The sequence below is a fragment of the Rhinichthys klamathensis genome, unplaced genomic scaffold (assembly GCF_029890125.1).
Source record: "Rhinichthys klamathensis goyatoka isolate OS25496 unplaced genomic scaffold, OSU_Roscu_1.1 h1tg000241l_1, whole genome shotgun sequence".
In the NCBI taxonomy this organism is placed as follows: domain Eukaryota; kingdom Metazoa; phylum Chordata; class Actinopteri; order Cypriniformes; family Leuciscidae; genus Rhinichthys; species Rhinichthys klamathensis.
In genome coordinates this window covers 383,244-402,508 of record NW_026606763.1, presented here as the reverse complement: position 1 = coordinate 402,508, position 19,265 = coordinate 383,244, and the positions used below count along the sequence as shown (strand labels likewise).

At 40.2% G+C, this 19,265-nt stretch overlaps 1 protein-coding gene across 1 annotated transcript; it reads right to left on the bottom strand.

Annotated features, from left to right (window-relative positions):
* Positions 1-919: 919 nt before the first annotated feature.
* plcd4a (phospholipase C, delta 4a) lies at positions 920-17,344 on the bottom strand. The gene is made up of 16 exons (XM_056265848.1): positions 16,796-17,344; positions 15,306-15,359; positions 14,384-14,542; positions 12,770-12,998; positions 12,385-12,514; positions 11,995-12,226; positions 11,570-11,771; positions 11,264-11,408; positions 10,403-10,555; positions 7,096-7,263; positions 3,054-3,210; positions 2,846-2,962; positions 2,017-2,195; positions 1,803-1,935; positions 1,335-1,484; positions 920-1,243 (listed from the first exon to the last, which is right to left on the bottom strand). The coding sequence occupies exons 2-16, from the start codon at positions 15,343-15,345 to the stop codon at positions 1,152-1,154; spliced, it is 2,286 nt and encodes a 761-aa protein (XP_056121823.1). The 5' UTR covers positions 15,346-15,359; positions 16,796-17,344; the 3' UTR covers positions 920-1,151.
* Between the last annotated feature and the right edge of the window lie 1,921 nt (positions 17,345-19,265).

Sequence of the window (19,265 nt, the reverse complement as noted above, 5' to 3'; positions counted from 1 at the left end):
AGAGTATATGTATTTTAATATTTTGAAATGTATACAGTATACTGTATCCAGGTAGGTGGAGCTGGGTACAGACGGGGTCATTTTCACTGCCTTCTGTATCTCTGTGTAACTGAGTCTGGCCCCTGAGGTACTTCGGGGCCAAAGGAAGATTGTAATTGAGCCCTGGTGCCCATTATCTCTGTTCTTTATTCCAAAGGAGCAGTTAACACACACACCACTGTAAGTACTACTGAAATAGTCGTACGAATAAAGAACCAAGCCTTTTCTATTAAAATGTTTCTAAAAATACAAAAAGCAAGATATAAAGACTTGCCATGCATGGTAACAATAAGAGAGGGGGAATCTCATATGATATATATGGGGCTTTGGGGCTGTTTACACGACAATTTTCATCTAAAAACGGAAAACTATGCATTTTTGGCCGTTAATTTATACGACAACAGCTTTTTGGGAGCCTGAAAACTCAAACTTTTGAAAACGAATTTCAAAGTGCAAGTTTTTGAAACCGATATCATTATCGTCTCCATGTAAACTACAAAAACGTGAATTAGTGAAAACGGTGACGTCATGCTCATGCGTATTACATGTTCAGTCTATAGGCGTGAGGTGTTTCTTTACAAAGTAACGTTGCGAATTACTGGCCTGACATGATAATACAGCGGTTTTAGTCCTTTTCACAGATCCGTGTGAACGGGGATCATTTTGACAACACTGTCGTCTGTATGCGAAAAAAAGTGAAGGAAAAACTTTTCCGTTTTTAGTACATCGTTGTCGTGTAACGTACCCTAAATTTTAGTCCTTGAAACAAACCAAAATAAGCTTCATTATCTTGTTGTTTTTCTTTTGATTTCGAGGTTAAAATACAACCTGGACATGTATCTCATTGAAGTTGAACTTAGACATAGAAAATCACACAAATCTTTAAAGTAAATAAAATAACTATAAAATTATTTGGCGTATAAATGAACTAAATCTATAGCAACACAACTTTACCTTAAAAGTGTGAATTTTAATACATTTTTAAAATTGTATTCATTATGATGTCAGCATTCTGCAAACAAGTGTTGACTGGGAAGACTTGAAATTGTTGCATTTTTGCTTCTTTTGTGCACGTGTCAATGTAAGACAGCATTAAATTCAGTCTCTTTGCTTTACGTTAGTTTAGTTATCCGCACGTGAACAAAAAGCGAGGAAGGAGGTATGCTGGTGCCGTCCTTAGACAGGAGATGGATGTGACGATATCCTATGAGGAAGAACAAAACGTGCTTATTTAGGATTAACAGCAGCTCCACGGAGGATACATTTTTGATGCATTTGGTGGAATGGAGACGTACCTGGTTGAATACAGGTGAAAGGGAGAGTGAACTGTCCCACAAAGTCGTTCTTTGATGTTTTATCATAGTCCTCCACGACAAACCGAACCAGCGCCAACTCAGGGGCGTGAACGGTGAACTGAAGCATGTCGTACCATACCGGGTTGAAACCTGCAGAGACAAATAGGTTGTTGACATGAAATTTCAAGCATTAACAGTGCACAACATGCTGTTCTACTGTACAGCTACAATTTTTCAAAATGTTCTATAATTGTTATATAAATAATAACTTATATTTAAATAAGCTAAAATAAGATATACCAGTGACCTCACCAGTTTTACACAGTAGATCTTAGTGCATGTCCATTGAAAACCATTAGCTCAAAAACAAGATTTGTTTAGTCTTTTGAATGCAACAAGATCTCTGTTTTAACTACGTCTAGACTTTCTCAGTCTAGACTTAACTCAGTCCTATACATTTTAACTGACCGTTGTTGTCAATGTATCTGGTTTCCTGCTTGGCTTGGTCCAGCTGTATGCCATGAATTTCCACCCGAACGAGGGGATCAACAATTGAGCCCTCCTTGATGTTTACCTTGGGAAGCTGTTGGCCACTGATGACCTGGAATGAACACACAATGCAAGTTTAACATATACACACGTTATCTAAGACCAGCACATGCACAGAAATGCAGGTTTCTACCTGTATAGACAGGCTAAGCGGATTGTAACCATCTCGGTTTTGGGGGGTTTCTGGGTCAAACCTCTCATCAATGTTGCGCATGAACGCTGGTTTCAGTACGTAGCCACAATGCCCGTTCTGACTGAATAAGCCATCGTTTAGATCCATCTCAACCCCTGCGGTCTGAAAGTTCAGAGCAACTGAGAAGAGAAGAGAAGAGAAGAGAAGAGAAGAGAAGAGAAGAGAAGAGAAGAGAAAGAAGAGACGGCTACACTTAGCAATAAAATGTTTATTATTCCGTAGTAAAAGATCCTGCATAAAACATTTCCTAGTTGAACATTTTCCATTTTCATGGAAAAAGCATGACAATTTAAGCTGTTATACTTGTGATGTCTTGGCTAGTTACTCTAACTAGCAATGCTCATCAACTGAATATTCTATATTAAGCCATCCTATGATTGTTTGCTATTCTTAGTTGGGTTTAAGATGGTTTAGCTGGTTTCCCAGCCTGGTCAGGTTGGTGGTGTTTAGCTGGTTTAACCAGTTGGTCAGTTGGTCTCCTAGTTGACCTAGCTGATAAGTGCCTAAAATTTCTATGCTAACCTAACCAGCTTGATTGCTAGCTAAAACCAGCACACCACTTGGTTAAAGCTAGGCTGTTTAAATCTGTATTTTCAAAAGACTTGTAAGACTAATTCCTTGTACATAACAAGTATGACCCAACAAGTAGAAATTAATCACATCTGTATTATGCTAATAGACAGTTGTGCTATGTTCATCAATAGAGAATATTCTAAAAATATTCTATGAAAGCTCTCAAGAAACATATCTTAGTCTCAGGTAGGCTTACCAATTTGGCACCCTGCGTTCCACATGTCCTGTGGGTTGAAGTTGGATGAGTCAGTTCTCAAGCCACTGGGGTAAACCCGGCTCAACTGATGAGCGTTATGGAGAACAAACTCTGCTCCTGTAGCACAGAGACAAAGTAAGACAATACAATTCTCTAAAAATAATAATTGATGAGCTGTTATAAGCAGTCAGACTCATGTTTCCTTTACCTGCCTCCCTTATGTGTTTCCGGGCCTTAGACTCCGTGAAGGAGGAGATCTCGTAAAACTTGGAGTGTATTCGTGAATGTTTAAAGCTGCTAAAGTGGACACTCTTGCAGTAAACCACACAGTCGGACAGCTCTTTAGACAGACGCTTCTTGGATTTCTAGACGGTACAAAAACAGTCCTTCAGTTCAGTTTGACAGTTCCACATTTGTTTCATTTTCTTAGCCTTAAGTGGTTTTCTGGTTTTCCACGGATCAGGCTTATCTTTTGTGATATTTTAAAGGGGGTGCGGGCACTTGTCAGCTGGTCAGGCCTTTGAGGCAAGCTTGCCAACTAGCTAACCCAGCTGAACACCAGCTTAAGCCATTTAAAGGGTTAGTTCACCCTAAAATTTAAATTCTGTCATTAATTACTCACCCTCATGTCGTTTCAAACCCGTAGGACCTTCGTTAATCTTCGGAACACAAATTAAGATATTTTTTATGAAATCCGAGAGCTTGCTGACTGCAACGTTATTACCACTTTCAAGGCCCAGAAAGGTAGTGAAGACATTGTTAAAATAGTCCATGTGACTTCAGTGGGTTCATCCTTAATGTTATGAAGCGACGAGAATACTTTTTGTGCGCAAAAAACTAAAATAACTACTTCATTCAACAATTTCTTCCGTTCCGTGTCAGTTTCCAACGGTGTTCACGTGAGCACCACGATGCGTGTGTGGTGCTGACCCAGGAGCAGGCCAATACTGAGCCGGCGTTCTGACCTAGAACCCGGAAGTGCTGCACTGTGTTTACAACGTAAACAGCATAGGAGACTGACGCAGACGAGAAGAAATTGAGGGGCCAGAAAGCACTCGGACAACCGTCAAATCAAAAACCAATAGGAGTGTCAAACCTGACGCAATTAGTGAGACAACAACAAACCGCTACCTTGCTCTACATCGTCTTTGTTTTTTTCATGTTTTCTTTTCTAGAGAAGCCATGATCAAAAGTAATGCTAGAGATTGTTTTTGTTTGCTAGCCACCATTTAAATCCCGCATGTAATGCAGCTCACGTCACTGAACGTGTCATGGACTGGTGATGTAAAACCCTGGATAAGTCTTCTTGCGTGCATCCATTTTTAATGCTTCTTGACGTACATTCTGATTTTAATGACAACTGAGATCCCACTGAGATATCGCTTACAGCGGGGATCATGTACATACAGTCTGACTAGCAACAGTCGTAAAGGTTATAAAGGCTATTATAAATTGTACAATATGCACCCGTCTTTACTAAGAACTCAAAATAGCTAATTTTGTCAGTCTTAAAGGGATACTCCACTTTTTTTGGAAATAGGCTTATTTTACAACTCCCCCAGAGTTAAACTGTTGAGTTTTACCGTTTTTGAATCCATTCAGCCGATCTCCGGTTCTGGCGGTACCACTTTTAGCATACATCATTGAAGTGGACAAGACCATTAGCATTTAAAAAAAAAAAATGACCAAAGAGTTTCGATATTTTTCCTATTTAAAACTTGACTCTTCTGTAGTTACATTGTGCACTAAGACTGACGGAAAATGTAAAGTTGCGATTTTCTAGGCTGATATGGCTAGGAACTATACTCTCATTCCTGCGTAGTAATCAAGAAACTTTACTGCCGTACCATGAGTGCAGCAGACGTAATGATATGACGCAGCGCCTGAAAATAGTCCCCAGCTCGGTAACTTCCAACGTGACCGGGACTAAGTGCCTGCGCCTGCTGCACTCAATGGTACGGCAGTAAAGTTTCTGATTACTACGCAGGAATGAGAGTATAGTTCCTAGCCATATCAGCCTAGAAAATCGCAACTTTACATTTTCCGTCGGTCTTAGTGCACGATGTAACTACAGAAGAGTCAAGTTTTAAATAGGAAAAATATCGAAACTCTTTGGTCATTTTTTTTTTTAGAAATGCTAATGGTCTTGTCCACTTCAATGATGTAAGCTAAGCTATGCTAAAACTGGTACCGCCAGAACCGGAGATCGGCTGAATGGATTCAAAAATGGTACAACTCAACAGTTTACCTCTGGGGGAGTTGTAAAATGAGCCTATTTCCAAAAAAGTGGAGTATCCCTTTAACTGTTTTTAACTAGCCTAACAGCTTCTAAAACCTTTCGACATGGCTGTGGTGTTTTGAGAAGTCAACTAGCTAAATTGAATGATGTGGTTTTACTGCAAGCATTCAATTCTGCTAATTCAACACAGGACTACTTAGACAATGTCATGACAGACGGCCCATGTGTAATAAGGACCGGTATCCACCTGGCTTCATCTTACACTTCCATTTGTTGGGTTTGTCTTTGCTAACCTGCTGTGCCATCTTAACATGATATTCAACGTGCCTAGGGTGGCGTAGCCTTGATCTGGGCTGGTAACCAAAAGTTGTAGGTTCAAAGCCAGTAAGGGTTAATTCTTTGAAATTGTACCCTTGAGCAAGACACTTCCAGAGGGACTATCCCTGTAGGAAGGGTTCTGTAAGTCACCTGGGATAAATGTGGCATTTAAATAATTATTAGTAATTAGCCTAAATCAGTTATCTGACAAGACTGAGTCTGAAGAGCAGTGTTAATGATCAAATTAAATGTTAAACATAACATGACAAAATGTTCCAGTTGACAAGTCAACAAGTTGACTATCTCTGGAGAAACCAAGATGGGGGATCCCTGACTGCAGCTAACCAGAGTTCAAAGAATCAAGTGTCGCATGGTAACAGCAGTGCCAGCAAGTGCACATGGCCACCTATCAGATGGCAGAGGACCACAGAAGACACGCCGTTTCTGTCTTATCTATCTGCGACTTTCTCTCTTGCATTTTCTTGTTTGTTTGTGTACTTCCTTCCCAAGATTGCTTCACTCTAACCCCATTCAACTTTCATTAGTGCTTTATGTAATCAGCTCGTTTTCAGGGCCACTGTGCAACTCTTGTCAGTCAGAATATTTTGCTACCTTCAACATTAGACAAGCTGGTCTACATTAGGTAAACTGCTTACAGCCCAGAACAGAGAAGTGGAAGTTTCCATGGATGATCCAAACAAAGGAGTGTGTTCAACAGGTGTTACATAAGTAGATTCTAATCTTGTGGTTAAAGGGTTAGTTCGCCCATTTAAGACATGAAGTTGTATGCAATCCTTACCAGCACTATAGTGCATACACACTGACCCACTCTGTTGTCACCTCCCTGGTCAGAGTTCTGGCCGCTGGAAGTTTTTCAATAAAGTACTCCCGGTTATTTTCCGGTGCCACAAAACTGTGCCTTTTTACGTGAAAAAATTATTTGCGTTTCAAAGCTTGATTAATTTACCACACAAAAAACACGCCGGTCAAAATTCATACCTCAGTTTTAATCGGCACTATTTTCTATCCATTTCTATCAATCCTCGCTGTTGTCAGCGAGTCGCGCTATCAACAGCTGATCGGAACGTGCGAACTGTTGACGTTGACAGCAGCGCGGATTGATAGAAATGGATAGAAAATAGTGCCGATTAAAACTGAGGTATGAATTTTGACCGGCGTGTTTTTTGTGTGGTAAATTAATCAAGCTTTGAAACGCAAATAATTTTTTCACGTAAAAACGCACAGTTTTGTGGCACCGGAAAATAACCGGGAGTACTTTATTGAAAAACTTCCAGCGGCCAGAACTCTGACCAGGGAGGTGACAACAGAGTGGGTCAGTGTGTATGCACTATAGTGCTGGTAAGGATTGCATACAACTTCATGTCTTAAATGGGCGAACTAACCCTTTAAAGTCTAGGCAGACTGAAACTCTTGCTTGAGGACTCAGCAGAGCTCTGGTGAAGACCTGATAAACTACTAGTGAGACAAGTCCGACGGTCAATATTTTACAATCCACACTGGCACATGCAGTAGCTAAAGAAATTGTACTCTAGATATGGCCCATTATTTTTAACATTATTTCCTTTTGATAGTTCATGTATCTACATTTGATTGGGTTCAAACTTACAACTTTTCTGTTACCAGTTCAGATCTTTGCCCACTTGGCTAATATGATTTGAAAGTATCACTGTACCTTGCCTCTATGTCGTATGCTGTCAGTGCGATGATGGTCATCATCAATTTCAGCAGTCTCCTCTTCATCGCTCACCTCTCCTGTCAAAGGGTCATCCACCACCCCATTCATGCTATCCTCTAATCCACCTATCTTCTTTCCTTTCAACAGAATCTTCCCTTTCAGATCCTACACACACACAAATATGGAGAGGATACACTTTCATCAGCAACAATCTGAAAACTCTTTTCCAGTGAACACATTGACACACAAACTAGAAATTACTACTAAAAGCTAGGCTAGGCCCTAGGCTGACTAGTGGTTGGTCGATTAGGAATGTATCTCTTTTAAAGGAATCAATGAATTTGGACCTAAAACAGTAAGACTGCCTTAGTCAATTCGCTTTACCAGGAAGACAATGATGTTCAGTTAAGTGCTGCTAGTGGCTAACAGCTAGATCTTGATATGGCGCTTCTGGTTAGACCCTGCTGAAATGACGATGGTGGTGTGCAGGTATCCCCACCAGACCTCTTAACTAGTAGGGTTGCACGATTCAGAAAATGTCATGATTCGATAACGATTTTTAGGCTCAAGATTCGATTCAAAATCGATTTTCGATTCAAAAACGATTCTCGATTCAAAAAACGATTCACAGTATGTAAATGTAGTTTACTTTTTCCTATGTGATTGATTGCAGTAGACAATTGCATTCCTAAAAAATATACTAATGTCATAGAACCCTTGCAAAATTATTTTAAATAGATTAAAAAAGCCACCGCTTCTGGTAACATCTATGGTTATATTGATTTGTTTAGATCCAGTGAAGTCGTGTCATAGGCGTAATTTGCGGCTGGGACGGATGGGACATGTCCCCACCCCGATTGATATTGTCCCCCACCACTTTTTGAAACATTGCACGGATGTACCTAATACAAATAAATAAAACATCTCCAGTTAACTAGCAGAGCATTCATTTAGTTCGCTATTAAAGAAGAGATCTAATGCTTAAATCTGTTGTTTTTAAATCAAGCTGAGCGCTCATTGCCGTTGCTATCAGTTGCATGGATACAGTTGTTCTCTTGTGGCTCGCGTACAGTCTTCACTCAGACGCGCTCTTCAATCTATCGCCGTTGCGGAGACTCGAGTCTCTATACATTCCGGTGAAATCACAAAATAAAATGGACACAAACGTGTCCCTGCTTGATATAGACTGTAACTAACCACTGATGAACATATTCGGTTTTAATGAGAGAGACTGTAACCACTGATGAACATATTCGGTTTTGATGAGAGAGACTGTAACCACTGATGAACATATTCGGTTTTGATGAGAGAGACTGTAACCACTGATGAACATATTCGGTTTTGATGAGAGAGACTGTAACCACTGATGAACATATTCGGTTTTGATGAGAGAGAAAAAAAACCTATACGAGTGCGGATTAGAACCTGTAACTTCTGACACGCTTGGCAAAAGATCTACCACTAGACCATTTAAGAACTCAAACAAAATATGCGGATCGATGGATTTATTTACGGGTTGAGCAGATAGGCTGCACAGTTTGACCAGCGGGCAGCGGGCAGCGGGCAGCGGCCAAACACCAGGTCGCCGGATGGAGTTGCTTAGAACTTGCAATGTATAACTATTATCAGACCGGCCCTCGCGGCCTCAAAACATACCGGACCACCGGGAAAATTCCCGACTCTCCCGATTGCCACTCCGCCCCTGCACGCCATTCCAAAAAAATATATATATATATATATATATATATATATATATATATATATATGAATCGATTTTTGGATTTCTATGAATCGATTTTGAATTGGTAAAGGGGGTGGGGGGGATTGTTGTTTGCTTTAATAATTAAGTGTGGCTGGGTTGCATGGACATAGATCATATGGCTGCCACCCCAGGTAAACAGCCGGAGAAAGTGAATGTATCATGGAGAGGTCACTGCACTCTGAACTCTGATACACACGTCTGCTTGTGGGGTGGAAACTAGGGGTGTGCCAAAAAATCGATTCAGAGAAGAATCTAGATTCTCATTTGCAACGATTCAGAATCGATCTGATATGTCCAAGAATCGATTTAATAAATAAATAAAATCAGCTGGCTGTTCGCCTCCATTTTTGTAACTATAGCCTATAAGGGACGTCCGGACGTCATGCACGCAGTCGGTTTTTGAACGTGAGCGGCAAATCAGAGGAAGCAAATATGGATGCTTCTATGAAGCTTCTGATGCTTAAATATGATGCTTCTACATTCATCTGCCGTGGCCGGCCGCCACACCTAAAATAATCCCGCCACGGCTGCAGCTTCTCAGTGAGGTCCGATATTAATGTGTAGGCTATACTATTGTGTTATTGTTAAGCTAAAGGCATAAAAAACATTGTAAAGCACCATAAAGTGTTCGCACTATATTCCAAGACTTCTAAAGTCATTCAATAGCATAATGTGAGGTAAAAATGAATATTTAAGTCGTTAGTTAAAGTTAATAGAAACTCATCTCTCCTCAGTCATTCTCCATTCAGCATTCACACAGCGCGTCGCGTTATAGCGTTTTCTAAATCATAATCCTTTCACCCGGGTGTCTGTTAGATTACAGCACTGGAGAGCGCTATGAATTGGTCTTCATGCGCACTGTTACTGAAATTTAAAAACTGTTAAAAGAAAATGCTCAATAAACCGTTGCATATATATAATACATTAAGCATAGATAGACAGATATAATCTCTTCTTTTGTGCTTTGAACTTTTCAATCCGGAGCGCTGCGCGCTGTGACTTCGCGTTGCTTCAAGTGCATCATTCTGCGCATAATCGCTTTACCGCTCTTATTCGAGCCTTTCATGTTATAATGTTATAATGCTTAGGGGTGGTTTAAACACCTGGGGTAAGGGGGCGTGGCCAATGGGAATATCACTCATGGGCAACGCCCCCTCCCCCTGGCGAAATGGGCCTGCCAACAGCTGGAAAAAATCCTAGAGGAAACACTGGTCTCCGTTTGTCATTCTGTATAGCAAAGCAGATGAGAGTAGATCATGATCAGAAACCCGATTAGAAATCATTATGGATAAAATCGAATCGTTTTAAATCGAAAATCTTTTTGAATCGAAAATCGATTTTGAATCGAATCGTGGCCTCAAGAATCGGAATCGAATTGAATCGTGAGATGGTAAAAGATTCCCACCCCTAGTGGAAACTTCAAGATCTTTGCCGAGGACACTTCAAAATGAATGAAATTGACTGCCACTTAAGCATTCCAATTAAGTGGACTTGTTAAGTACTTGTATAACTGACCACATGCATCCATGCTCTCCGGCTCACCTCAGGGGATGGGAGGCCGATGGGAATCTTTCCATCTAAAGTGCTTTTCAGCAGCTTGTCTCCCAGGATCTGGGTGAGGTGTTGGGCCATGACTTTCTGCTGCTCTACACTGCAGTGGTTCTCAATGGACAGGATGACAGGGTACTGCGATGCCTGAGGAGGGGAGAGTGAGTGAATAAGTGATGGAGTGAAATGGAACACTCGACAGAAAACAACGGCTAACACACTGCCAGGCAGGGGTCGACTGCCCTAGATCACATTACACACAAACAGAAGGGCATGGTGCCCTGGCCCCAGTCTGTCACACACACAAAAATGCAAGCAAGTACAGTACTATAACCTGGTTTAGAAAGATTAAAGATGAAGAGATAAAGAAAGAAACCAAGAGGTTTATAAAAAGTATTAAGATTATACCACGTTTATATCAAACTTGGTATTTATATCAGATACCATCCCCTTACAAAAGAAAGTACTGTGGCACCATAGTTTAGTGATAGAATCAGATGGTTAAACTATGGTATTTAAAAATATACCATGGTACTAATACTAATACCTTGGTTTTCTTTGAAGAACCTTCAATCTCCCTGGTATATAAATCAAAGTACCATGGCATTACCATCACTATACTTTTTTTAAGTTAAAAAGTACCTTGTTAATGACATGATGTTTGCATTATTATACCATGGTATTCCTTGATGTACATTAGAAAATCATGTAAATACCATAGTATTTGAATATCATATTTGAAAGTACTGTGGTATTACCATATGATAACATCATTATACCATGGTACCACCACAGTTCTTTTTTGTTAGGAACTTGCAGTTGTGAAAGAGTGAATCAACATAGTTTGTGACATACTTTGAAGGCATAGTTGCTCAGCACAGTAACAACATCCTTGAAGAAGATTTTGGAGGTAAACGTATGTCCATGGTAGACGATTGGTTCTCCATTTGGTCCATCCCAGCAGTCCACTTCTACACATCGACAGCCACGTTTCAGTGCTCTGAAACAGTCATACAAGTTAATGTTTATGAATATATGAAGAATTGCTCCATCCGTATCTTTTATACCAGATAAATGCTTATACTAACATGGAAAAGCCTGCGGATGGTGTGTTTTATGGATTAGGAAATGTCTACTTGATTTTTTTAAGAACATGTGTACCGTATATAGCCTTCCACACTGCTATGTCCTCTGATTTGGTCCTCCAGAAGGTATGTGTTATGAGAAGATGAAATGAAGTAATGGCAGAGAGGCTGAGTCATGTCCTGGGACAGTTCCACCATGGTAGGGTTGAAGATGGAGCCCTCTGATGAGCTCAGGTACATCAGGAAACCATCAAATGTCATTGCTTGCAACATTTTTGCTGGAGTCAAGAAGAACACAGCATTACGATACCTGGAACTAAAAGTTAGTAAGTTTGAGTTTGAAAGTTAATGATTTTTTGGAACAAGAGGCCAAACCACCAAAGATGACCAGAACAGATCAATGGCAAGTGTGACGTAAAATGCAAACAACATAAGCTTTGAAGAAACTTCAGCAAGACAAGTACAACTCTGTTAGCTATGCTTCATCACAAAATGAATTACCTGTGTCTGAAGGTTCATAGCGTTCAATGAGATTGAGTGCATACTGCTGAACTCCATCCTCGTGAAGCTGCTCCTCCAGCAGGAAATCTTTCAGATCTTGGAGTGTTAGCTTCTGCCCATCACTTGAATATTCCTGAAACACTCGCAGGATGTCTTCACGCTGAGTCAGCATCTTATAGAACAGCACAAACTCATCGTCTCCAAGAGTACCTGACTGAGACTTGTCCGCCATCTGCAGAACAAGAGAAGCTCTAAAATGTACAAATACAAACAACTGGCTGGAAATGGATCACCAAATAATGATTCAAGTGTGTCAAGTGTCAAAACCATAATTGAACTGAAGCTATATCAAGCAGTGTAACCATAGGCTGGCCATGAAAGTGCAGTTACCGTAAAGAGACGGAGAGCATGATGCTCATTCATGTCCACGTTCATCATCTTCAGCAGATCTCTGATCTCCTTAAAGTTCATCTGCCCATCTCTATTTTTGTCTGCTTTTTTGAACCAATCACATATCCATCTGGAAACAGCATTAAGGGGAAACCAAAGTGCTGACACATGATTTACCAAAGTAGGACAACTATAATCTGATTTCAGGGACTTGGACTTCAATCCAGGTAAATTAAGAATCTTGAGGACATCAGAAATGCTGCTGTCCCAGTGTATTTAAGTGTCTTTTTAATGGCATTTAGCCTGTGTGTGTGTGTCTGTGTGTGTGTAAGATGGACAGAGAGCGGAATGATAGACAGATAGATAAAGTCACAGTAAAGGATACTGGTCTAGTTTCTCTCTCTGCCCCATGTTCTCCAGGTTATCGATGAGTTTGCGTATCCCATTTATCCATGATCGTGCCTCCTCTGCTGATTCGGCCACTAGGTCCAAGTTGCCTCGTCGACCACGAAACACAAGGGTGAAGCAGCGGTCAGGTGGGAACTCGTCAGCAATGCTAAGCAGAACCTCAGATTGATGCCCTTCCCGCACGGCCTCCACATCACCCACAGAAACTATATACACACATAAACAATAGCTATCTAAATAGGGACAAACCCTTAGAGTTAGAGTCAAGACCATACCATTTTTCTGACCCATCAAGGCCCAGACCCAGACCAATGCCACATTAAGTTGGTCTCGAGAGATGTCCGTACCAAAAAAACAACAACAACAAGATCAAAACTTGGCTGACTCTCAGTAAAACACTACACCTTGTCTAGACTGAGCAAGAGGTACCCAATCCTGGTCCTGGAGGGCCAATATCCTAGTTTAGTTCAAACCTTAATTAAACACACCTGAACTAGGTATTTCTAGGTATCACCAGGCTAATCAAGGTATTTGCAATAACTAGAAACAAACGGTGTTTTGGCAATAGTTATTGAGGATTTAGGGGGTGATTTCGGATTTAGCCTAACATTGACCCTCCAGGGACAAAAGTGAACACCCCTGGTCTAGAGGTTCTGAAATCACTGTTCTGTATGAAGCTGTTATTATATATATATTTCTGTCTAGGGTGATGGTGTACTTGTTCTAGGCTTGCTATAGAAACACAGGAAGAATCAATCCATGTACTATCACCATTGTGACCTTAAGTTAGACACTTAAGCTCAGGTTTCTCCTATTGCAGGGGTGTCCGATCCTGCTCCTGGATGGCCACCTTCCAGCAGAGTTTTACTCCAGCCCCAATTAAACACACCTAAACCAGTGTAAGGAATTATAGTCCTCTCCGATCCAACTTCCACTCCAATATATACATTTAAATATACTCCTTCCCTAAAAAGAGCTTATTTATTATCGAGACAATTTCTTCCGAATCTCAGTAATATGTAAATAGTATCACCGGAGTGATATATTATCACTTATAGCGTGGGAGCGGCAGCGGTAAAAAAAAAAAAAGAACCATCCTGAATACAGGGATTTTTAAACAATCTTATCACCTTAACATTTGGCTGTTCTTATTTGAAAGAATATCGAAGATGTGGGAACAGAAGGCTATCACTTTCATTGTTATCCTCAATTTACATTTAAGGCGGAACTTCATTTACATTACGAGTGGTAAACTGTAACAGGATAAAAGGTTTAAGATTTGGATGTTCTGGGGTTCATTCTGACGCCGGTGAACCCAAGGTGCTTCGTGTACCTTGCCACTGCTATGCTGTTATAAACTTCATTTTTGAAATCTTTGACATCCACATCATTTTTTCTTACACCAGCTAATCAAGGTCTTCAGAGTCACTACTTCCAGCCAGATGTGTTGGAGCTACCCCCTGCAAAAAGGTGGCCCTCAAGGAGAAGGATTGGACCCCTCCCTGCCTATGGGATTTTAATACATCCATTGCTTTGGATAAATGACTAATAATTACAGATTGTGGATTTCAGCCTTGTTAGCTCTACTTACAGGTGGAGTGGGCATTTCCAGCTTTCTTGCTCTTGTACCATATAGTCATGCAGTCTTCTTGTAGCCGGAAATAACGCTGCTTTTTCCATGTGCGAGACTTGATTTTTCTCATCACTGTGCCGACGATCATGGACTTCAGGTTGTCATCACCCTGGATACCTGAGGAGCAAGACCGTACAGGAGACGAAGAGGGCGAGGAGGGGTCAGACGACAGGTAATGCACCTGACCCAGATTCACAGTACATCATGAAAACAAAATACACTAAAACACCTCTGTCTCTCATGACCAGATAATGAATCCTCGTTTTGTACGTTTGATGGGTTTATGCACACATCTTAGCAGTCCTTGTAACTTAGTGTGTCGCTAGCACCAGAAACACTTTACTTCCACTTTGCAACAACATGTCAACTACCAGTCATTAGAGTATTAGTAGACTGTCTACTTAAAATCACTTTATTTTGATGCTACCCCAACAGGCATTCTACTGACTATAAGTAAATCTGAAACTATGTCAACTTATTCTACTAAACTTAACCTAACAGTCTACCAATACTCTCATGAGAGTCAGTTGACATGTAGTTACAAATGAATGAGAGTTATTTGACATGTAGTAGCAAAGTTACTTATAGTTATTAGAATGTCTGAAGAGGACTATCGAAATAAAGTGTAATCCTGTAATCTACAAATTGAGCTACTGGAACTATTTAGACTTGTCTTTAATACTTTGCATTTTATATGCAAAACGAGATACAATCAAGCCCTTTTATCAAGCTTTCCTAGTCTGGACCAAATGTTTGTGGAGACATCTGAAGACAAGATCTACCAAAACTGATGAACTAACTTTCATATCATCTCAAAAGTGTGGCTACATGTTTACACTTTGAGAATGTGAAAATGTAAAAGTTTTTAATATAAACTTACGTAGGCTCCTTTCAGAAGAAGCCATCTGTCGTTCTGTCATTTTTTAGACGTCTCCTGTTTTTGAATAAAGAGAGAGAATAAATTAATCGTCTCTGACATAAGCAGAGAAAAATAATATTAAAATGAATCACACAGTTCATTAAATATGTTTAAAATACAATAACATTTAAGCCTTTAATATAATGCATTAGAGGCAGGCACATTAAAGAAAATCTTGATTTTATCAGTAACATTGCAATTTTAAATAATAAAAGTAACAAACCATTGACCATAATTTTATCAACATAAATGTGAAATATTTAGAATACAATCTTTAAATAAATCGAACTGCATCAGTCATGCCCACTACCCTTAATATTAATTCTAAGGACTCTAAGGTTTGGTCTGTTCCTATTTGACAACCTTTTCACTGCTTTTTTTTAAACAAACACACATGCACGACCTCAAACAAGTAATTTCAGGCAGTGTAAATGGCTGTTGTTAGTGAAAATCCCATGGATGTCTGGCTTTAATACAGGGATCAGCACTAGAGCTGTTGCCTCAGACGCTTCAATGTCTGTTCTTTGTGAAAGCATCTCACACTTGCCCAGCCCTCAAATACTGCACAGTCATGCAAAATCAAACAAAAACACACACAAAGAGATGACGATTGAGGAATGCGGTCACTATTAATGAAATGTAATTAAATTGTATTAACTAAATTCTGTTTATGTTAGTGCTGTCAAATCGATTATTCACGATTAATCACATCTAACATATGTTTTTTATACACACACACATATATGTATTTACAAACGTATATGTTAGATGCGAATAATCGCGATTAATCGATTTGACAGCACTAGTTTATGTTAAAATTAAGAAAATGCCAATCTTAAAACCAAAAAAAGACCAGAGCATTTAAAGATGTGATGTAATACCCAGCCAAAGTTGCCATGAAGATTCAGGTTTCACACGAAGCAACGGTCAGTCGACTTAAACATGGCGGACAAAATGTCCATCATTGCTGTTGAGTTGTTAACAAAAACATGCTCAACTCATGCATATTTCTCGATTCTCCAGATTCTTTCAAATAATTTGTTGTTAATTTCTCTTACAATTTACAACTAAGACTTTTTAAAACAAGAAATTATAAAAGCATGACAACAACAACAGTGTCAGTTCACTATATTGTACAAAAATGAGTGAAAACTTATTGATAACTACAAAGTACTTTTAAATGCATTTTATTTTCATTTAAATTCTTTGTTTTTATTAAAAATAAAACAATTTCAATATAAATAAAACTACACTATAAACGTTTTAAATGGGCTAATTTATCATTTGTATAAATATTAAAAAATAAAAATGAAGCAATTTGACTAACAGCAAAAAGACAAAACAAGCAACAGGTATGAAGAGTATCTGTACAGGTATCCTAACATGAACTTTCATAATAAACTATTTATGTATTACAGTTTTTAATATCTGAGGCTTGAAGGTCCACTTACCCTAAGTGGGCTCATAGTCGGATCTGTATTTGAGCTTTGAAGAGGAGCCGGACTCAGGAGAAGCCAGTGTAATGTGGCCCCCGCTGCAACAGAGCCGGACTGACTGTCCACATCTCAACACAGCTGATCGTACCACAACACGCCTCCCTCTGACGCACAACCACACACACCCACAGATCCACACAAGCACACGGGCCTTTATCCACAAAATACACTTTCTTTCTCCTTTGGGAGTCAAAATATCTCTTGTCCTCCTCCCTCCTCTCCGGCTGCTTTGTCTTGTGTCTCTCTGTCCCTCTGTTCAGATAAAACGAGGGTATGTCAGTTTTGTGGACGAAACACAATACTGTGTATTACGTAATTGGAGTGTTGCATTCCTGCAGTGTGACAACCTAAAGGTTTTATCGCCACAGAATACATGTGGAGATGTGAAATTTAACACTTTTCTAACTAATCCTGAGTGAATTCAAATAAATAACACCCCAAATTACAGATTGGCTCTTATTGAAACTGTCTGTACATTATGCAGAACAGAGCTTTTTTGGATTTTCTAAAGTTGCTATGTGGTTGCTATGAGGTCTGAGTCAAAATTGCTATGTTGTTGCCATTCTGGGTGGTTTTTAATCATAATGTTAGGGAGTTGCTGCACAATTGCAATTTTAATTGTATTGTATCATTTGCTAAATGTTTTCTAGTTCGTTGCCATGAGGTTTTTAGGTGTTTGCTTACTGGAACAAGTCAAAAGAGCCGCAAGGTTGCAATGTTGTTGCTGTTCGGAGTGGTTTTTGGTGTGTTGCTAACATAGGTAGACACGTCAGCACGCCACCATCTTGGATGGTGGACAGTGTATCGTCACTCACAGTAAGAATCAATAATGCCACAATATTGCCCAGATTCTGGTTGTGAGACCGCTGAAATTTAAATCCCGAAGAAATGGGATAACCTTTTACAGGTGAGAATGTGATGGTTTGTGTTTTTTATATGTAGGTAATAACTCAGCATTAGAGGTTTTTAAACTAAGGTAACTTTTTAATGCTGTGTTAGCTTGTTGTATTGTGTTAGTTTAGCAAAATCGTCTGCTGAAGTCTATTTCATATTGATAATCATACATGCGTCTAACTATGGTTGCAGACTCTCAGTCAACTTACTCTTGAATGTTCACAGACCAGCTTTGACCGTTCCAATATGGTGGATGGCTTACATAAAGCGACCCATAGAAACAGCCACTAATGAGGCATCTATGTATATATATATATATATATATATATATACGTATCTATGGTTGCTAACATGTTCTGAATGCTTTGTAGCATGTTGCTATATAGCCACTAGGGTGTTCTGGATAGATACGATCACGTTACTATGTGGCTGCTATGTGGTCCTTCTCGCCCCTCTCTGAGCGGGACTGGAACCAGTATCTCCGGCATGGGAGGCAGGTGCGCAAGGACGCTAAATACCGCAGTCTCTAGCGTCAGTCGCTAGCACGCCTCTTGAGATCAGGTGAGTGAGGTTTACCTGCACAGCTCTCACTAGCTGGCCACACTCATCCTCACTCCTATCTATGTCATGGCACCAATGTAACCCCTCCGGTCCTACTAGCCCCACTTCAAGTGGGACTCGAACCGGCGTCTCAGGCATTAGAGACAGGTGCGCTAATAAGGACGCTAAAGACCACACTGTCTAGCATCAGTCGCTAGTGCACATCTTGAGGCCAGGGGAGAGAGGTTTACCTGCACAGCTCTCTGTAGCTGGCCTCCGTTACACTCACCCCGAAACCTCACTCCCATCCGGGTCGCGGCACCAATGTAACCCCTCCGGTTCTACTCGCACCGCTCTGAGAGGGACTGGAACTGGCATCGCCAGCATGGGAGGTGGGTACGCTAACAAGCACACTAAAGACCACAGTCTCTAGCGTCAGTCGCTAGTGCGCCTCTTGAGATCAGGGGAGTGAAGCCTTGTACAGCTCTTACTAGCTGGCTTCCACTACACTAGGATAATTACTTGCCTGCACAAGTTAAAAGTACAAATCCTGATGTATACGATGTTATGGCTGGATACTATAGCACATTACTTTGTGGTTGCTGCAAAATTACTTTTTTTAATGCATTTTAACATGTTGCTATGAGGTTTCTAGCCATTTGCTTCCTGGACCAAGTCATAAGAGCCGCAATGCGAGGGTGTTGTAGCTATTTTGTTGATAAGATGTTCTAAGTTGTTTTAACAAGTTGCAATGTGGTTTCTAGGGTGCTACTCTTCTGTTTGCTTACTAAGCCGAATCAAAACAGCCACAATGCTACGTTGTTTCTGTTCAGCTAGGAAGGTATTCTGGATGGGCTTTAGCATGTTGCTATTTAGTTGCAACTGAATAGTGTCCTGGGGTCTATACCAAGAAGCCGGTTTAGGTGGCTAGCCAGGTATGTTTCTGTTTAGTTTGCGCCAACCCTGGGTTTTAGGCACCATGAAAGTGGTT